The 18,659-nt window shown below is 40.8% G+C and overlaps 1 protein-coding gene across 6 annotated transcripts in view; it reads left to right on the top strand.

The window, feature by feature from the left end:
* Window positions 1–18,659, top strand: part of BANP (BTG3 associated nuclear protein) — a 151,667-nt gene that overhangs the window by 11,864 nt on the left and 121,144 nt on the right. For all 6 annotated transcript variants that reach the window (XM_028739943.2, XM_028739944.2, XM_028739945.2 and 3 more), the window contains exons 2-4: window positions 1,469–1,597; window positions 2,204–2,298; window positions 4,295–4,494. In XM_028739943.2, coding sequence (XP_028595776.1) covers window positions 1,528–1,597; window positions 2,204–2,298; window positions 4,295–4,494 — 365 coding nt within the window. In that variant the 5' untranslated portion in view covers window positions 1,469–1,527. The remainder of the gene's footprint in view (window positions 1–1,468; window positions 1,598–2,203; window positions 2,299–4,294; window positions 4,495–18,659) is intronic.

The raw sequence follows: 18,659 nt of genomic DNA, 5'->3' as shown, positions 1-18,659 counted from the left end.
AATTCAAACCAAAGCAGCTTCCAAATCTCATTTTGTGCTGACAAAGAGAGCCTATGACAGCCTTCCTCAACCAGGTGCCCTTCAGATGTTTTGGATGCTGCTTCATGATGCTAGGGCTGATGGCAGTCGTAGTCCAAAAAAATCTGGAGAGCACCAGTTTGGAGAAGACTGGTTTATGAGAATGTCTCACTTTTTGGCATAATTCCTCATATATCTGTGTGTACAGATGTACTGGATCAGTCCAGGACAAGGAAAGAGGACTTGGGGAAGGAAGTGGCAGAGCGCAAGCCACTCTATCACTTGATTGCAGTAAAGACTAGTCCCATCCTCTCCTCTTTCCTGCAATCCACCATGCTGTCCCAATCTGCTCTAGAGAGTTGGTGTATTCTCCAAGACAGTCCGGGGGGGGGGGGGTGGAGGGCTGCAGGGGGCGGGGGTGGTGAGGAGAGGAAGGGAGAATCCTATTGTAGAAGTGGAAGTCTGCTTGTGTGACATTTGAGTTCACCTCTTACTTTAATTTTCAATCTTTTGTCTGCTTTGAATATTATTGATTTGTTAGTCTCCCTTGGGGATAAGGTGGGGTAGAATATTAATAAATAAATGCTGTCTTGCTTAGAAGAGAATAATAGAATCATAGAATTATGTCGGTGTTAAGAGTATGCATGTTACAGTGTCTGCATCATCTAAAAACAGAGTTCCTGCTTTAGAACTATTGCTTGCCTCCATATACACATTAAATTTTCTAGAACTCTGCTGACTTACTAGGAAGCAAGCACCATTGAACTTAGTGGGACTTAACGTCTGAGTTGACAAGTATAGAATTTCACTGTTAAGCTAAAAAAAGGAAGACGTCAGCTATCATTTATTTAACTGTCCTAGAATCTTAATATATAAGCATGAAAATGGTGGGAAAAATATGTCTACCACTATTTACACACCTCTTATGGTTTACATTAGAAGGCTTATTGTGCAAGTATGTTGTGGTAACTAATTTCAAGATGAAGAGCTTTTGAGACTGTCCTCACAATGAGTCATCCAAGGGTAAGAAAAGGGTAGCTTTTTCTTCCCTTTTCTTCCTTTTTCTTCTTATGAGTGCAGTGGGAAATTCTAACCTTAGCATTTAGTAATTGTGAATATTGAGTTTCTCTCTCTCTCTCTCTCTCTCTGTGTGTGTGTGTGTGTGTAGAGAGAGATTTCAGATTGCTATAGTAATATAATTATGTATATGCAGCATGAATTATCTGCCTATTGTTGCTGTTGGAGACAGTGCTGTACTAAATGACCGATGGAAACCTGGTTCTTTATCAGGATCAACGGGATGTTTTCTAAAAAAAAAAGAGAAATTAATAAAAATCTTTTTGAAAAAGCTCATAAATATGATTTGAACATACTCTTACCCCCTTGTGACATATGGTGACTCTTGCATCCACTGTGTTTATTACAATTTCTTCTTAACAATGTTTTACAGGATCAGATTTGCATGAACTGATACATCTCTTCAGGACCAGCGCTGCTGCCTGTTTCTGAATGATGACAGAACAGGATTTAGCTGAGGTGGTTCAAATTGCTGTTGAGGACTTGAATCCGGATCATCCAGGTATGCTGTTGGAGGGGACACACAGTGGGAGATGTAACACAGAGAGGAATAAATGCTAAGGCACCCTATATTTTGCTGTTGGTTGCATGTATGTTTTATTATGTCTTGTACAAATGAAGAATGATAAAGAACTGATCTATAGAATCTCATGTTTCTTTGGGACTAAATAAAATAGTGCTTTAGTAGAGACAGGCTACCACACACCCAGAGTTTATGTGCTCTTTTTCCAGTCCCTACTTCCTGTGTCTCATATTGTACTATGCCCTAAACATTTCTTATGATACTGAAGCATGGCAACTGAGACTGAGGTGCTGGCAGCCACCAGCAACAGAATCCATGTTAGGATACAACATGATTGAAGATGGTTGGCAAGCCTGATGTAGACTGTGGCTTGGCCTGTTTGGGAGCATGGATCTAGAGCTTATCTCAGTCTGAATCAACCATTGAAACACCCTCGGATAGGAGGTAGCTTCAGCTGTTAAAATAGGATTGGAGAAAGGAATTTCCTTGCATGTACTCAAGTGGCAACTTTGCATTCAAAGGCTGTATTTAATTTGTACTGGTTGTGCAGTGTCTGAAAATAGCTTCTCTGTTTCTGTTTTGCAGTTGTGTTGGAAAATCATGACGTGACAGAGGAAGATGTAGACCCACCTATAAAGCGTCAACGGATCGAAATTAATTGCCAGGATCCCTCAATTAAGGTGCCTGTGGACATTTGTTGTTATTTACTACATGTTGTCAAGTATTGGATGGACAAGGGTAGGTTCTGTTACTGCACGGATAGGGACTTTGTGGCCCTCCAGATGTTGTAGCATTCCACTTCCCATCAGTGCCAGCCATCATAACCAATGGTGATGGGAGTTGTAGGTAAGCAACATCTGGAGGTCCACAGGTTCCCCATCTCTGTATTGTGGGCTAAAGACTTCTAAATTGTCTGCAGCTGCAGGTTTCTTGTTCTCCTTAAGAAAGACAGAGACAGATGCTTCAGAAGCTAACCCAAGAATCTTGCCACAGCAGATTGACTCCATACTCCTAGTACTAGGTGCTTCTTTATGGGGCTATTGGGCAGATAGTAGAGGTGGTTGCATCAAAAGCCCTTCAGGGGCTAGATTTTATTGTATGCTTTAGCTCCTTCTGTAGGGAAATGGCCTAATATTTTGTTAACTAGTTAATTTAAGCATTGTATTTTTTCCAAGCTGTTTTTTCTATCTTGAATAACTAACCTAACGGGCTAAATTTGCTGCTTCTGTGTAACTTTTAATTAAAGTCCACCAGGGGGCACAATAGAAATTTCTTTAAGTAAAGTGAAAATCAAAACAAAAATATTTTGTAGTGTGGGGAAGGTTCTTCTTAATGCTGCTCTTTTGTTATTTCTTTAGGAAATTAATCACAGTAATTGCACAAAGGGTGTGTGTATGTATATTTACCAAACTTGCTTCAGAACCCAAAACTTTGGGAATTGATTATAAAATATTTATATCCCTCCTTTGTTTCCAAAAACAACCAAAGTGCCGCTTAGTTTAAAACCTATTGGAACATCAGATTAAAAATTACTTTGGTGGGAGGCGTAGGATAACAGATCAGATATCAAGCCCTAGGGCCTGCTAAAGCAATATAGATCTTACCTGAGATTGGGGTATCATTAAGAAAAAAATATTTCCACAGCCTACTACAGTGGAAATGGCCTCTCCACATGTCCCCACCACTTGTGTTTCTAGAAGTGGTGGACATGTGTTTTACAAAGACCTAAGTGATCTGCTTAGTTGAATGTTTCATGTTAAAATGAAAAGATTTCATTAATAATAATAGTAATAATAATTTTTATTTATACCCGGCCCTCCCCAGCCAAGACCGGGCTCAGGTCAGCTAACATCAGGTATAGTAACAATTGATTCAAATACAACTTAAAAACAGGATTAAAGTACAACTTAAAATGCAGCCTCATTTCAGTGGACGCCCAGATCAGAACTGGGGGAGAAAACGTGAAATCTTCACCAAGGCCAACTATCCAGATTGGTCCTATGTGGGCCAGAAAAAAGCCAAGGAAGTGTCCAAATAGGGGTTTCATCACAGAAGGAAAAGGAAAGAGGGGGAGGATATTAGGCTGATTCCAAGCCAAAGGCCAGGCGGAACAACTCTGTCTTACAGGCCCTGCGGAAAGAAATCAGATCCCACAGGGCCCTGGTTTCATGAGACAGAGTGTTCCACCAGGCTGGAGCCAGTGTTGAAAAGGCCCTGGCCCTGGTTGAAGCTAATATGACTTCCTTAGGGCCCAGGACCTCTAGAGTGTTGCTATTTATGGACCTTAAGGTCCTCTGCGGGGCATACCAGGAGAGGCAGTCCTGTAGGTACGAGGGTCCAAGGCAGACATAGGTATTATGACCATTTTCGGGAAACCATTGCATCTGATTTGATGACTGCATATCCTCAGAGACACCCATATTAAGGGTAAAGTAATGGCATTGAAAACAAGGTTCTGGAGTTTGACCTCAAATTCAGAGCCTTCTAAACTGAGACTTGCAGGTAAGCCTCAATAATGCTGTGATATTCCATCAACTTTGCGACTGATCATACTTAGAGACCGGGTGGCCTGATAGTGCTCCTTTAGTAAACGGGGCATTTAGTTGAATATTGATGTGTGTGTGTTCTTTGAAGATATATATACCACTGTTTTATTTGGCTGCTTCTCTTCCCTAGTCGTTCCTGTATTCCATTAATCAGACAATATGCCTGCGATTGGATAGTATTGAAGCAAAGCTGCTAGCCCTAGAAGCTACTTGCAAATCACTGGAAGAGAAACTGGACCTTGTCATGAACAAGCAGCATAGCCCTATCCAAGTCCCCATGGTGGCAGGTTCCCCGCTTGGTGCTACACAGACATGCAACAAAGTGAGATGGTAAGACATTAATGTGTGAGGACAGCCTGCGCTGTCTCCAGAGCATCTGCTTGGCATGAACAAGCTGGGCAGCTTTTTGGATAACTGTCAGGAGCTTGGTATGCAGTTTAGAATGACAAATGAATTCCTCTCAGGGGCTATTGCACTGTCAGGTTCACAGTGTTGCTCTCTGTGAGACAGAGACTGAACACGCCCCCTTACTTTGTGAATGACTTGGAAATGCTACCACATTTTGCCTTAGCTTTTGCCTGGGTGTAGGGTACATTACAGATGGAGTGGCTTGGCTTCTGTTTTAGCTTGGTGGCAGATCGCTCCTAGTTTATCCTGGGGCAATTGGCTGGGATTTCATTTTTATCCTTTCAATGAAGAATTCAGCATTCTGAGAATTTATTTATATAACATAAATACAAAGACTAGGGTGATATACAAAAATAAATACCAATAATAGAAGATTACAATCAGTGAAGAACAGTTAATTAACTACATGCTGTGGTCCAGACATACGCATCAAAGGCCTGATGAAAAATATGGTTTCACAATTTGAGCATTTGCTTTTTAAAGCAAACTTCTAGCTCTTAGGGCTCGCTAATGCGTCTGTCAACATCCATGGCCTTTCAGATGTTGGACAACAGCTTGCATCATCCCTCACCAGGGCTGGAGGGACTTGGAGGACCAGATGTTCCCCATCCATAGTGGAATGACTAGCAATCTCTTGGAAGCCTGAGCAGGCAGTGGTTAGAAGGCATGACTTTGGGGCTCTGTATAGATTCTGGCTACTCCACACTAACTTTGTATAAATAGCACAATTAGATTTGCATAATTATTTTTGTCACAGAATTAAGCTTTCTTTGGTGCTGAATTTGGGATGTATTGGTATTGATTTGGTATGTATTTTAGTGTGGTTCACAGCCCCTTTACCTTTAGTCTCATAGATCATAGAATCATAGAATCATAGAATTGGAAGAGACCACAAGGGCCATCGAGTCCAACCCCCTGCCAAGCAGGAAACTAATAGTATGGTCCAGTCAGAGGGCAGGAAGCCAAAATGCATCAGAAATATAAAATGAAGACATAATATGGGTTGAAGAGAGCATGCTTGCACCTGGAGAGCCAAATGTTCCCCACACCTGTTTTAAAGCAGCCAATGAATTTCTGTTATCATCCCTTTATTTGGAGGGTTTTCTGTAGTATAATACTTTTGATTCTTAGGGAGGTTCTTCCCAACCAATTCTGAACAATAACCACTTTTTTGCTTTGACTTTTGTACTTCATATGTTTATACTTTCCTTTGCTTTTACTGTCTTAAATAGCTGCGTTTGAGCAGTTACTTCTTTCTACACCTGGGTGTATTTTCTATCTGTATAATATATCTATAGCTATATCTGTATCTATATATATCTTTAAAATTCATTGGCAAACTCTGCAAGTTTCTGAATATTTTTCTGGTATGTGATGCTAGAAAGTGATCTCAGTATTGCAGGTGCCCTCGATACTCACAGAAAGAAGCTGTTCTCTTCTGGCTTCATAATGACAGGCTTGCACATCAGCAGCACAGAACATCTTTTGTTGACATACAAATCCTTTCCTATCTGATTTGGCATCCATGTTTAGCCCTAATCCTTTACTGGATGGCTTCTTCTTTGGTTTCTTTCCAACTCACGCTCCTCTCATATTTTTTTTATAACATTTCATTCCTTACAGATACTAGCAGATATACTCAGTGGAATCTATTTATTTCATAAATGTACAATTCATAGCTTTGCTACTTTTTAATGCACATGTTAAAATGATACTGGACTTTTTACAGTGCTGATCATCTCAGCCATCTCAGTCTATGATTCCATACCCCAAGTATTATATAAACATAATACTAGTAACCATGTATCCCTCTGTGGAAGGATTATTGTGAGTGAATCACTGGTGAAAGCATTCCCCTGCATTGGCAGCAAGACTAGTGTGTGCTGCATTGTGGTCAAGCTGCTGCTGTGCCATAAACTTCTCTATCTGCTTACCCTCCTATAGAAAAGGATCTTTCCAAATATTCTGGATGTTTGTAAGGATGGTTTCACCCAAACCTAAGAAAGTCTGCTTGTGTCCCTATTGGAGCTAGAACTGTGAACTTTGGTGTGCCTTCTTATCTTGCATGATAAACAGAAATTAGGTTGCATTGATCCAGTTCTTACATAATGCTAAGCCAAACCATGGCTTAGTGCAAATGTACAGGTTCTGAAGAGATCACAGGCTTCCATGCCCTGCTGCTGCATTGCTGCGACCTAATCCATGGTTTGTGTAGTATGTAGTCCAAACACAGGCTTGTGGTTTGACTCATTTCAGACAAACTGCAAACTATAACCAAGGGTTGTTCTTAGTTTACAGCTTGTGGTTTGCCTGGAGAAGATTAACCACGAGCCTGGTTTTGGATGACACACTATACTAAACTATTGCTCAGTACATCAGCAGCAGTACATCTGGAGGAGGAACAAAGTGGCTGCAATCTCCTCTCCAGGGATATGCATGCTTGCACATTTGCGCTAAGCCATAGTTTGGGTTAGTGTTACAGGCAAACTGAGCCATTTCCTATCCATAATTTACTAGCAAGAAGCAGTTTTTAATGTGTTGTATTACTACTGGTGTGTATACCCTGTCTTGTATAATCTTTCCTCTTGCGTTGGCCTTTTTGCTGAAAATGCACTATGAAGGAGATTTCTTGAGGCGAATAACTTGGTTAGGAACCCAATAATGCATGTCCAGCGAATGTCACTCTTCACCAGCTTTTACTAATTAGACTCTCTGACAGATTTAGCATGTGCCCCAAGGCTGTGCTTTGCCTTCTGAAGACTTGGGGGCCTTTGATAGGCATTCTGATGGAGCTTCACAATTAATCTCTCACCTGGGGAAGTACTTTTATTGAAAATGTTTTCTTCCCAGGTGGAAAGAACACAGTTTTGTTAGTTGAGATATATGTTATATAGTGATGATATATGGTCTTGCTCTGCTTTCCATTGCCATTAAATGCCAGCGAAATGAGCCTTGCTGTTTTATGGGCTCATCATAAATATCAGCTTCCATAAAAGAAAGTAGAAATTTATGCTCTTCAAGACAGAAGCGGTGCTGTAGGTAGGGAAAGAGCAGGAGAGAGTTGTTATCACTTGCCTTATCTTTAAGAGTCTTTAATTAGATTTGTATGCTTTACTAAATTACTTTTTCCTTTGGGCTTAAAGGAAAACTGGTTCGGGATTTCCCCTTCTAAGAAGCATTTCTCTTTCTAGGGAGCAACCACATTTATTTTGTTATCTATATTAATGAAATATGAGTGAGAGGTGTAGCATAGAACCTTCTCCAGCCCCTTCCTGGTGACTTTGACTGCAGGTTTAAAAAAAAAAGTTGTGCTGTCCCCAGGGTAAAAGAAAAGTAATGAAGACATTTACTTCCTCTGTTCACCATAGAGGTGATGGAAAGACTCGTGAAGATGATAACTGCAGTCCCATGAGTTGGTGTGCATATGGGAGTTGATGTGGGAGCCATTGTTCTTTTCAGTCACTTTGATGGTGAGGGTGAATTCACTTGGGCATCTTCGGATCAGAACCTAGGACTGATAATGTTTAGCATAAGTTTAGAACCTGCAGTTCAATTCTCGGTCTCAGTTTGATGGTTGCTGAAGCAGCACCAGAGCTCTGCTCTCCTGTAGTGTAGCCAAATGCCCAGCACCTAGCCTGAGTCTTGTTGCGACTTGCATCTAGCCTGAGCCTGGCCTGAGATCAGTTCTTGCTTCACAATAGTTATTTCTAGTAGAAACCGGACACTGTTGCGTTTGCCTTTTCTCTTTTTGTTCCCATCCTCTGCCTTGAGTGTCGACTGTAGTGGATATGTGCCAATTTCAGTAGGCATTTTTTTCATTTAGGTGCTCAGCTTCTTTACCTGAGTGAGAGGGATCCCTACCTTCTCTGCTGCTTGCCATGATTATGGCGGTTAATGTTCCTCTCCCCCAATCTGTAACACAAACTTTGGGTGTTCTAGTGAGCAAAAAGGTGTAGGACAGATGGTTTTAAGCCCAACAACACTGTCTTGATTGAGTGCCCAAAAAAACAATCTTGCTCTTTCCCCCCTCAAAAATAAACACTTATACATGTTATGGTATTTTATTTCCAGTGCCTGCAAACTTTGTTGGAGTTATATGTCAGTTAACTGCTTACAGTGATGTGACATGCATTTTTCATAATCAAGACCTGAGCCAGTTTTACTGCTTTAGGCTGCTCTTTTTTATTACATTTTTTTAAAAAAAGTGATACTGTTTAAGTGTATTCCTTTTGGCATATTAGTTTCCCAGTCAGCAGTCTCAATCTCTGGTGGCAGAGCCCTTTTTTAGATGTTGCAATCTAGAAATTTGTGATTCTCAGGTCATAGCATTGTTTAAATTTGCATGAACATCCCCTAGGCAGGATGGGACTGCTCACATGGATGAAAATGTATTATGTAAATTGTCCTTAGAATCATAGGGTTGGATCCAGTCTTAGTTGTACTCGGAGTCGATCGATTGAAGTTTACAAGCAGAACATGAACACAACAGCACTCCCTTTTTAGTTTTCCATAGCATCATGAATTTCAGCATTACACGGTCACTTTCCAAAAAGTTCCTACTACGTTATCTCATTGGTTGAGATTTAGTCAAGGATAGCTGATCTCCTCATTCCTTTCTGCCCCTTACTGAAAGAAAAAGTTGTCAGCAAAGCATGGCAGGAATTTGTTGGAGAGTCTGTGCTTAGCGGTGTTTGTTGCCCAACAGATATCAGAGTAGTTGAAGTCCCAGATTGCTACTGACTATCTGAAACATGTGTAATTTGAGACAAGAAAGCGTCATTGACATCCTTACCTTGGCTTTGCAAACTATTGTAGAATGCGGCTACAATGTTGTTTTATTTCTATTTCCATTTATTTTACCCAAATGGGATACCTTGTTCACTCTCTTGAATTTCTGAGAAGGCATACACATTTGACATATAATGTTATGTCCTCTCCTTTTCTTTTGCATCTATATTTTATTTATTTATTGACCAACATGAGTCATCTGTTATTCCTATCAAAAAATACTTACTGTCCTGAAGTAGTAGTTGCTGCTCATCTTGTTTTCCATACCTGTTAGTGTATAGACACAGAAAGCACTGAATATTCTGCTCTGAGTTTCCCCTACTACGGTATCTTAGTGTTGAGTTTGGCACCTACAGTACCTCCTGGTTTTTGCTGTAGCGTCATAGTCCTTGTCTTTAGTGAACTTACCTTCAGGCTGTTTTCTCTTTCCCTATAGGATTTAGTTTAAAGTCCTCTTGATCAGATTCATCATGCTCTGCCAATCATCTTCATGAGATGCTGCCCATCTCCTGACAAGTAGGAACGTATAGACTGTGGTCCTAGAAACTGAACCTCTCTTATTGACATTTTCTTTGTGGGTGGTCATTTGCCTGAAGTACTCTTCTCTCTCTTTGTAGTCCTCTACCTTTTGCAAGAAGAATGGATGAGCACAAGGTCTGAGCTCAATCTCATCAGTTCTTCCTCAGATGATTATCTGTTGGGCATAAGGGTGATTCCTGTATATCTGGGTATGTCTGTTGTAGCAAAACCAGCAAAGAACCTGAGACAAAGCAAGAGCCCAAGAGCCCAAGAAAGAAAGGATAATGATACAATAATTACGTTGATATTTAAAGTGCCGAAGGGCATTGATTTTTATTCCACTGTCCACTCCATCTTTCTGTGCCAACTTGGTGTTGCAGTGTGCTGGCTTTAGAAGAACAATTTAATTTACACATCCCAGCTTTTCATTCCTTTTGGATTGTGATATAGAATGTCCGAGTCTTCTGATGCTGCACTTTGCAGTAGAATTTCCTTCCTTTTCAAAATTTTGATTGAGTAATTCTAGACTGTAGAAGCCCCTGCCTGAGAAATGCCCATCCTTTCCTGTATAGTGACAAGGGGCCCATGAGTTTCAAGGTTTTGTGTAGAAAATGAGTGGAATTGAAAGGGATCCATGCCTTATTGATCAGAAAGTGAGAAGGTGTTACACACAGAGAGACTAGCTCCACTCTCATGCACATTCTTTTAAAAAACAGTCACTTAATGGCCCATAACTAAGGAGAGCTGTAATAATGATTAAATAAATAGGTGGGAAATAAATATGTAGCTTTTAGTCTTATCTACCAAGCCAGGCCTGTGGCCCTCTAATACTATGTGGATGTTTTTATGTGCTCTATTTATTTTTGTTGCTAAATTAATATACTAGAGAGGGAGCTGTTTTCAGATTTGTGTTTTACCATGGAGCTTTAAATCAGCCAAGAACTGTGTACTTTTTTCCTCTGGGAAAGAGAGGAAGAGGTGTGTATCAATAAGAAATATGACTACTATGTTCATCTGCGGCAAAAACAAAGAGTTTTACGGCACCTGAAAGACTTAATTTGTTGGTTGTGAGCTGAGCTTTTGTGGGCATATGCCTGCATCATTGGATGAAGTGCATGTTTTAAATATTTTAATATATTTGGAGTATTCTCAGCCTCACTTAGCTTTCTTCAGCTCTGTTCATCTTTTCATCCTGCCTGTTCCCGACATGCATTATCTGGCCTTGGGCCGCAGTCTCTTTAATTTCCTAAATGTCTGGCTCCAGAATTATCTTATCCTTCAAGGAAATATGCTGACCACAGCTTCCAACATGATAATTGACAGCCATGTTTTCTTTTTACTGCAGTATGACATCAGATTTCATCATATTGTAACCATCATGATTCTGTTAATGTGCTAGAAAATGTGCAGTGGCACACAGAATCAAAGCTCTGATATACCAAGTCCAATGTGTTGGCCATGATCCATCCAGGTGGCACCAGTAGTTCTGCTTGCCCAGCAAGCTTTTATTTCTAGAAGCTTTTGCTCTGTAGTGTCGATTCTTTATCTGTTTTAAAAATGGGTCTAAACTACAAAACACTTAGGAAATGTTGACTTGACTTGACTTGTGTGTCTTGGATTTGTTTTCAGCACAGCAGCAAAGGAATAGTTGCCCTTTCAGTTGCCAAATGTAACCAAGCATTTATCATGTGTGTTTTATAAAAGGAATCTGGTGACTGCCACTTTATGTAACCTTGGTATGTGTGCATTTTGTAGGTGTAGCTTTGTGATATGCAGTGTGTCTTGCTCTCTCTCAGGATTCAGCAGATTTGGATGTGTTAGGTTTTGATTGATGGGATACATCTTGTGCCATATCTCTGGTATGCCAGCTGGAACGGTTTATTGGCTGGTGTACTGGTATAATTCAATAATGCAGGGTGAGGGAAGTTGCTGTGTATATTGCCCTTAGGAAAGTAATGTGCAAATATGAACAAGAATATATAGACTCAATAAATAAAATAAATGAAAGTTTAGAATCCTAAGGGGAAAGTAATTAAGTTATACATATATACATTTGCATCAACACCAATACATTAGCTAGGCTATCTTCTGGCTGTCAGCAGCAAAGCTTGGTGCGTGTCCTTCCCCCCCCCTTTTCTTTATATTTGAATCGTAAAGATGTTCATTGATTGCAATAAACTATCCCACAGGCTTGGCCATGTGGTTTAAAATAGGAAAATGGGTTGTAGTTTTAATCACAAAACTTTGATGGCTTAGTCTCTGGGGTGTGCGCTAATCCTCCTTTTCCAGCACTTAAGAGTAGCAGATGTGGAAATTCATTGGATAATGTATTCAGCACTCAAAAATTTGGTTTACGTATGAATTCTCTTCCTTTTACCCTTTTACCATTCTTCCTCACTCTAGAGCACCAAGCATGCAGATACAGGTTCTCTTCAACATTCAGGATAGGAGCTTGTTCCCATCCTTGCTGAATCAATGTACTTGAAAATTCTTTGGATATCTGTCTGCTGCAATTTCTCATAATTCTAACCATTACTATTAGGACTAGCTGATGGTCAATTGCTGACTGAGTGAGTAACAACTTAATTTATATAACACATAGACATTGCAAAGTGCTTTACAGTTAAACTTATTTATGGCAAGCATCCTTGCTCCATTATTAAGCATGCAAAAGGTCAAAGGTTGAGTTATTGGCATCTGCACGTAGACTTGGGAAGGTTGCTTCCAGTTGTCACTGAAGTCATTTCTGAGCTAAATTGGTTATGGTTTGACTCTGTAAAAGGCAGCTTCCTATGCTCCTACAAGTACAATGGCTTGGGAAGTCATTATTCTTCCCATTTTATCTATGGAGAATTGAGTCTGAGAGTGACCTGCCAAAGACTGTGCTCCAGATTCGTGTGCTCAAGAGAGTGTGTGAGTGTCCCCTGAGAGAAGACTGTAAGCCTCAGACAAGAGGAGAGTTGCCCCCTTAAATTGGTTCAGTACTTGTTCTGTCTGAAATCTCACATTCTTCCATTCTTGCACTTAAAGGTGAAGGAGCCAAGGATTCAATAGTTTGGTGCTGACATATTACAAGTCCTGGAAAAACATAGCCCTTTCCAATATGAGCACTGGTGTTGAGTTTCACAAGGTCAGTTTATAGAATTAAGAATTAAAGCCAATGCTGCTTATGGGACTGATAGTGGAGTCCAATCATTCATGCGAACACATTGCAGAATTACATTTGTCAAACCTTCTTGAACTGACCGAGATCTGAACTGCATTTACTCCATGTTTTCAAAGCCAGCTGCTATTGTTTTCTAATAAGCCATTTATTTTAGGATTGTTGAAGGCTTCATGTAACAAGTCGAGTGCTTCAAGCAACTGATAGATAAATAATAAGATCAAATGCAACTTGCCAGGTTTTTTTATACATGGCTTGGGGGGGCGGACTAAAGGGATTGTATCTGAATTTTTAATCACGTATCTTAAGGCAAAGAACAATAACAAGCTTCATGTTGCAAACGATTACTGTAAAAAGATCTTGTAAAATCTTAACATCTCTGCAAGCCAGAAAACTTTATAAAAGATTTCAAAGAAGAACGTAAATTAACAAGGTGATAACTATAACCAGAAAAGAAGAAATATGAAAGCAACAAAACCAGAGATGTTTGAGTTCTGATGTTCCTTTAGAAGAATTGTGATCCATCCTGAACAGTCAGGAATAGCAAATAGTAAGGTGGAAGCAGAATTGATCTAGCTTTCATGAATCAGGAGAATTGGTTTTCAATTTGTGTGATTATCAAACTGTAATCCTATACACTTTCCCAGTAGTGATGTATGGAAGTGAGAGCTGGACCATAAAGAAGGCTGATCGCTGAAGAATTGATGCTTTTGAATTATGGTGCTGGAGGAGACTCTTGAGAGTCCCATGGACTGCAAGAAGATCAAACCTATCAATTCTTAAGGAAATCAGCCCTGAGTGCTCACTGGAAGGACAGATCCTGAAGCTGAGACTCCAATACTTTGGCCACCTCATGAGAAGAGAAGACTCCCTGGAAAAGACCCTGATGTTGGGAAAGATGGAGGGCACAAGGAGAAGGGGACGACAGAGGACGAGATGGTTGGATAGTGTTCTCGAAGCTACCAGCATGAGTTTGACTAAATTGCGGGAGGCAGTGGAAGACAGAAGTGCCTGGCGTGCTCTGGTCCATGGGGTCACGAACAGTCGGACACGACTAAACGACTAAACAACATCAAATCCTATACACATTCCTGTGGAAGGACTGATTGCCACATTATACTCCTTATGAGGGAATTTGTGTATGGGGTGTGTGTGTTTGAGCTCCCTTCTGTCTATTTTGAGGTCCCAAAGAATGGAGCAGATGTTCACTAATTCAGGTTAAGGGGGTTGAAGACAGTTTCTAGAGAGGAGATGGTATCTCTTTGCAAAGTATGCAGTGCATTGCCATAGGTTGTGCACATGTTTATTAGAAGTGTGACTTTTTGCAGTATATATATATATATATATATATATATATATATGAGCAAGGAGGTCTAATCTCTGTTAAGTTGTCATCTCCTTTGTTTTAAAGAGATCTAACACTTTAGCCACTGACTCATGCTGGCTTCCATTTGCTGTGACCTTTAAAACAAAACACACCATTTTAGGGTACTTAGCAGCTTCGCCACATGTTTGATTTTGGGGTATGATCTAGAAACTTCATGTGCAAGCCATATTATTCTTATGGAACTTGCATCCATATCAGTGAGGTCCATAGTACAAAGTACAAGTGAAGATACCAGAAACCATCATTTTGGAATTGACCTCTATGCTGGTAATTCTGGATATCTTAGTAAATGTTTGAAAGCATTGTTCTCAAATTCAATGAGTTGCATGAGATTTTTCTTGGTTTAGTTAATAGTAAACAGAAGGGGGCAGAAAAGTATTATATATAAAGCTGAACCTTTGACACTTATGAGCTCAAAATACTTGGCATGTATATAATTTTTGCATATGGGGATCAGGTTGAAAATGCAAGCATTAAAACCACCTTGTAGTAAGTTGGGGTGCATGACAGTAGGGGTGTCCTTTAAGAATAAGACTGAGGAGAGCCTGTATGTAAATTATGACTGGAAAGGATGGATGTGGAGTGTTACCTGTATGTGTGTGTGTGTGTGTGTGTGTGTGTGCGCGCGCACGCACACACACACACACACACACACACACGTATACCCCCACAGAGTGCTAAATAAGTGGTAAGTTGCTTTGGGTTGCCCTGAACACGATAAATCAACTAACAAATGTTAAAAAGGAAGAAATAAAAAAGCTGACTTACCTCAACATGGACATTGTCCAGGTTTATTTCTCTTCTTTACCAGCTTCATAGCCTGCATTAAAAGCTGGGGCCAAAGGGTTATTTAGAGACCTTTACATTTAGGGATGTAAATTTCATTATCAAAGCTTTTTGGCCATGTTTAAAAACAACAGCTCATAACAGGGAATGTATGAGCAAGTTCCTTTAAAAAAAAACACACGATGTCTAGGTACTGTAAAACAGCAGCAAGCTTCTCTTTCCCAGTCTTGGGATCTGTGAGTCATAGAAGCATCAGCCGGACAATTGCTCCATAAATGAACCTTTTGCAATTGAATGCAGTATTTTTTTCATGAATGGTTACAGTGGGCAATGCCTCTGTGTTAAATGGCCTCCCCCAGAGGAAAACAAACCGCAACAGACTTTATTTAAACAGTCTTTCCGTATTGGTTGGTGAAGTTGGACTTGAAACCATTAAATCATCCCTATGTGCTTGTCTGCCCATTCAAAGGGACTCTTTGTAGAGCTAGGGCTGAGGGGATAAACCCCAGCATAAATGTCTTCTGTAGCTTAGAGAAAGCCACAGTTTTTTGTGCATATCTGAACTGAAAGGTGCTTTTTTAGAAACATACTCGGAATGTTTTTGCTGTTTTAATAAATGCTGCTTTTTTGCCTGTTCGTTTTGCAAATTGACCACAACTTCATAAATCTTTCAAGTTCATGAGTCACATTGGGAGGATGGCTGGTATGTTTTGGCTTTTGACCATAAAGTGACTTTAATAATCACATAGGCTATCATTATAATGTCTGCCTTGTTGTGATGCTCCAGATACTTGGGACCCAAAGTGAAGTTTCAAGGTGTGAAATTAAGAGCTGCATTTCACAAACACAAACACTGTTTGCTCCACCCATTCAGTCAGCTGCAACCAGGGAGACCAGTCATGCTAATGAAATCAAGCACTGTGAAGGTTTTTCCAGTGCAGTTGTCCTTCCACCATGACTTGTGCTGCCACTTAAAGGACCCCCTCATTTGTGTGGGGCTTGTATACTTGTGATCCTTTAGAAGGCAATTGTCTCCCTTGGCTTTAGTTTCCCACATCCATAGCCTGGGCATATCTGAAGCATTGCCTCTTTTTTCTGTCCTGTTGCAGCTTGAGGACCATGGCCAGATAATCTTAATAGATGTGCAACCCCCCCCCCCCGCACCCCATGTTGGAACATGAAAAGGACCTGCCTCTTAGGGCTGGTCTCTATATGCAACAGAATGAGGTAGTATAGAGGACTGTCTCTCTTCAGAATGCAGGTGTGTGTGGGAAATCTGCCTATGAGTAGAAAGCTAGCTCTTCAGGGAGAGGGCAGGGGTAGAATCTTTTTCTCCTGAGGTGCTTAAAAGTTAAAGGTAAAGGGACCCCTGACAATTAGGTCCAGTCGTGGCCGACTCTGGGGTTGCAGCGCTCATTTGCTTTATTGGCTGAGGGAGCCGGCGTACAGCTTCTGGGTCATGTGGCCAGCATGACTAAGCCGCTTCTGATGAACCAGAGCAGCGCATGGAAACGCTGTTTACCTTCCCGCTGGAGCGGTACCTATTTATCTACTTGCACTTTGACATGCTTTCGAACTGCTAGGTTGGCAGGAGCAGGGACCAAGCAACGGGAGCTTACCCCGTCGCGGGGATTCAAACCGCTGACCTTCTGATTGGCAAGTCCTAGGCTCTGTGGTTTAACCCACAGTGCCACCCGCGTCTTCCTGAGGTGCTTAGCTTCTTGCTAATGGGGGGCTTTGGTTTGTTTTTACTTGTTTATTAATGCAAGCTTTCAGAAATGGTACTGATTGAAAACTGTGGGGGCAAGTCATAAGAGCCCTGCTGCATCAGACGAAAGGTCTGTCTAGCCTAATATCCTGATTCCCTTAGTGGCCAATCAGATTCCTCTGAGAAGCCCAAAGATGGACATGCAGGCTGTAGCTCTCTTCTGCTGTTGCCACTGCTACTCCCCACAAGTGGTATCTTTTCATATCTTTACATATATGTCAGGACAGTGGGATAAAGATATAATAAAATAAATCTCCAGCTCTTGTGCTACCATCTGATTCTGATGCTAATGTCGGCTAGAACTGTGGTCAGTATCGGAGCAAACAAAGTTGGTACTCTACAAGCTTAGCAAAAACAGTTGGCTCAAATTCTATTATCTAGTATTGCATACAGATATGGGCACTGACAACTGGTGCAGACGCCGAGAAGCAATATAGCAAGCCAATTAATTTGCAAGCGTGGTTTAAGTAATGAAACAGTTTCACTGGTCACCCTTGAAAGTGTGTGTGTGTGTGTGTGTGTGTGTGTGTGTGTGTGTGTGTACAGTCTTGAAAATAGAGACAATGCATGTACTTTTGTAACCCAAGAAATAAAAACAACAGTAAAAAAGGAAAACAGACTGTACTTATAACTGTGTTTAAGGAAAGGCGTGTATCCACTGTACAGCATATTTGATGTGAGTGCATCTAGGATTGTGTTTATAAAGAATGAACAAAGAATACATTTCAAGCCAGGTCCTGGAAATCTCGCTGCCCCTCCTTCATCTCTTTCACCCGGCGAAGTATTTCTATAAATAGCCCATTGATCTGAGCTGTGAGAGGAATCAGCTCCTTGCCCAAAGTGTTCCTGTGTGAGTTTTCCCATAACACCAGTCTGACCCAACTCCTTTGATCATTTACCTTGAGGGAGGTGAAATGTCAGTTGGTTCCTTCTGGTTTCCTTCTGGTTTCCTTCTGCCCCACCCAATTCCTTCTCTTCCAGAGTAATGCAGTCTGGAGGGTGCCAACAGTCCTCTTCTTTTACTGGCTGCCTCCTGGGTAAGTGACAGGTTGTTGGCCAAGAAAAGCTAAATGCTGATGGTGATGGATATGAGTCACACATGCTCTTTCCATGTTAAAACTTACCTCTGGCAGGAACTTAATTGTGAAGTACAAACACTTTTTCAAAACAGAGGCCAAAATATGAGAGCCTGAAAAGCCAAGTCCCACAACTTTATTAATGGCATAAATAACTGGTTGAGGCATTTATGCTTTTAATAAACCTGTGCTTTATTTTTCCTCATACTGAGACATAGAAAAATATCCCATATTGTGCAAGCCCCTTCCCCTTCTTCTCTTCCCTATTGTAACCCTGTGCCCACCCCACCCCCCTGGATCTGTAGGGTCCTCCAACTCTCCTGAGCAGATTTAGGAAGTGCATAGAGCAGATGAGAGGAAGAAAAGTCATGTTGCCTGAGCAGAAGTCCATTCCACTTGCACCACTTGGATATCACCCATAAGCAATACAGCATATTCTAAAAGTGTTTGTAGTTAGTATATCCAGAATAAACAGACGTCTCAAATTTTTCAGTATATACTGAAGGACTGAACAATGTCCTCTGTCTGAATGCAATGTTGTGTGTCTTTCTCTTCCTCCATTCTGTAGTTTGCTTCCCAATGTTTCCAATTCCCAAGTTA

This window comes from Podarcis muralis, chromosome 7 (assembly GCF_964188315.1).
Source record: "Podarcis muralis chromosome 7, rPodMur119.hap1.1, whole genome shotgun sequence".
NCBI lineage: Eukaryota > Metazoa > Chordata > Lepidosauria > Squamata > Lacertidae > Podarcis > Podarcis muralis.
The sequence above is the reverse complement of the archived record's forward strand: the minus strand, read 5'-3'. Positions and strand labels throughout refer to the sequence as shown.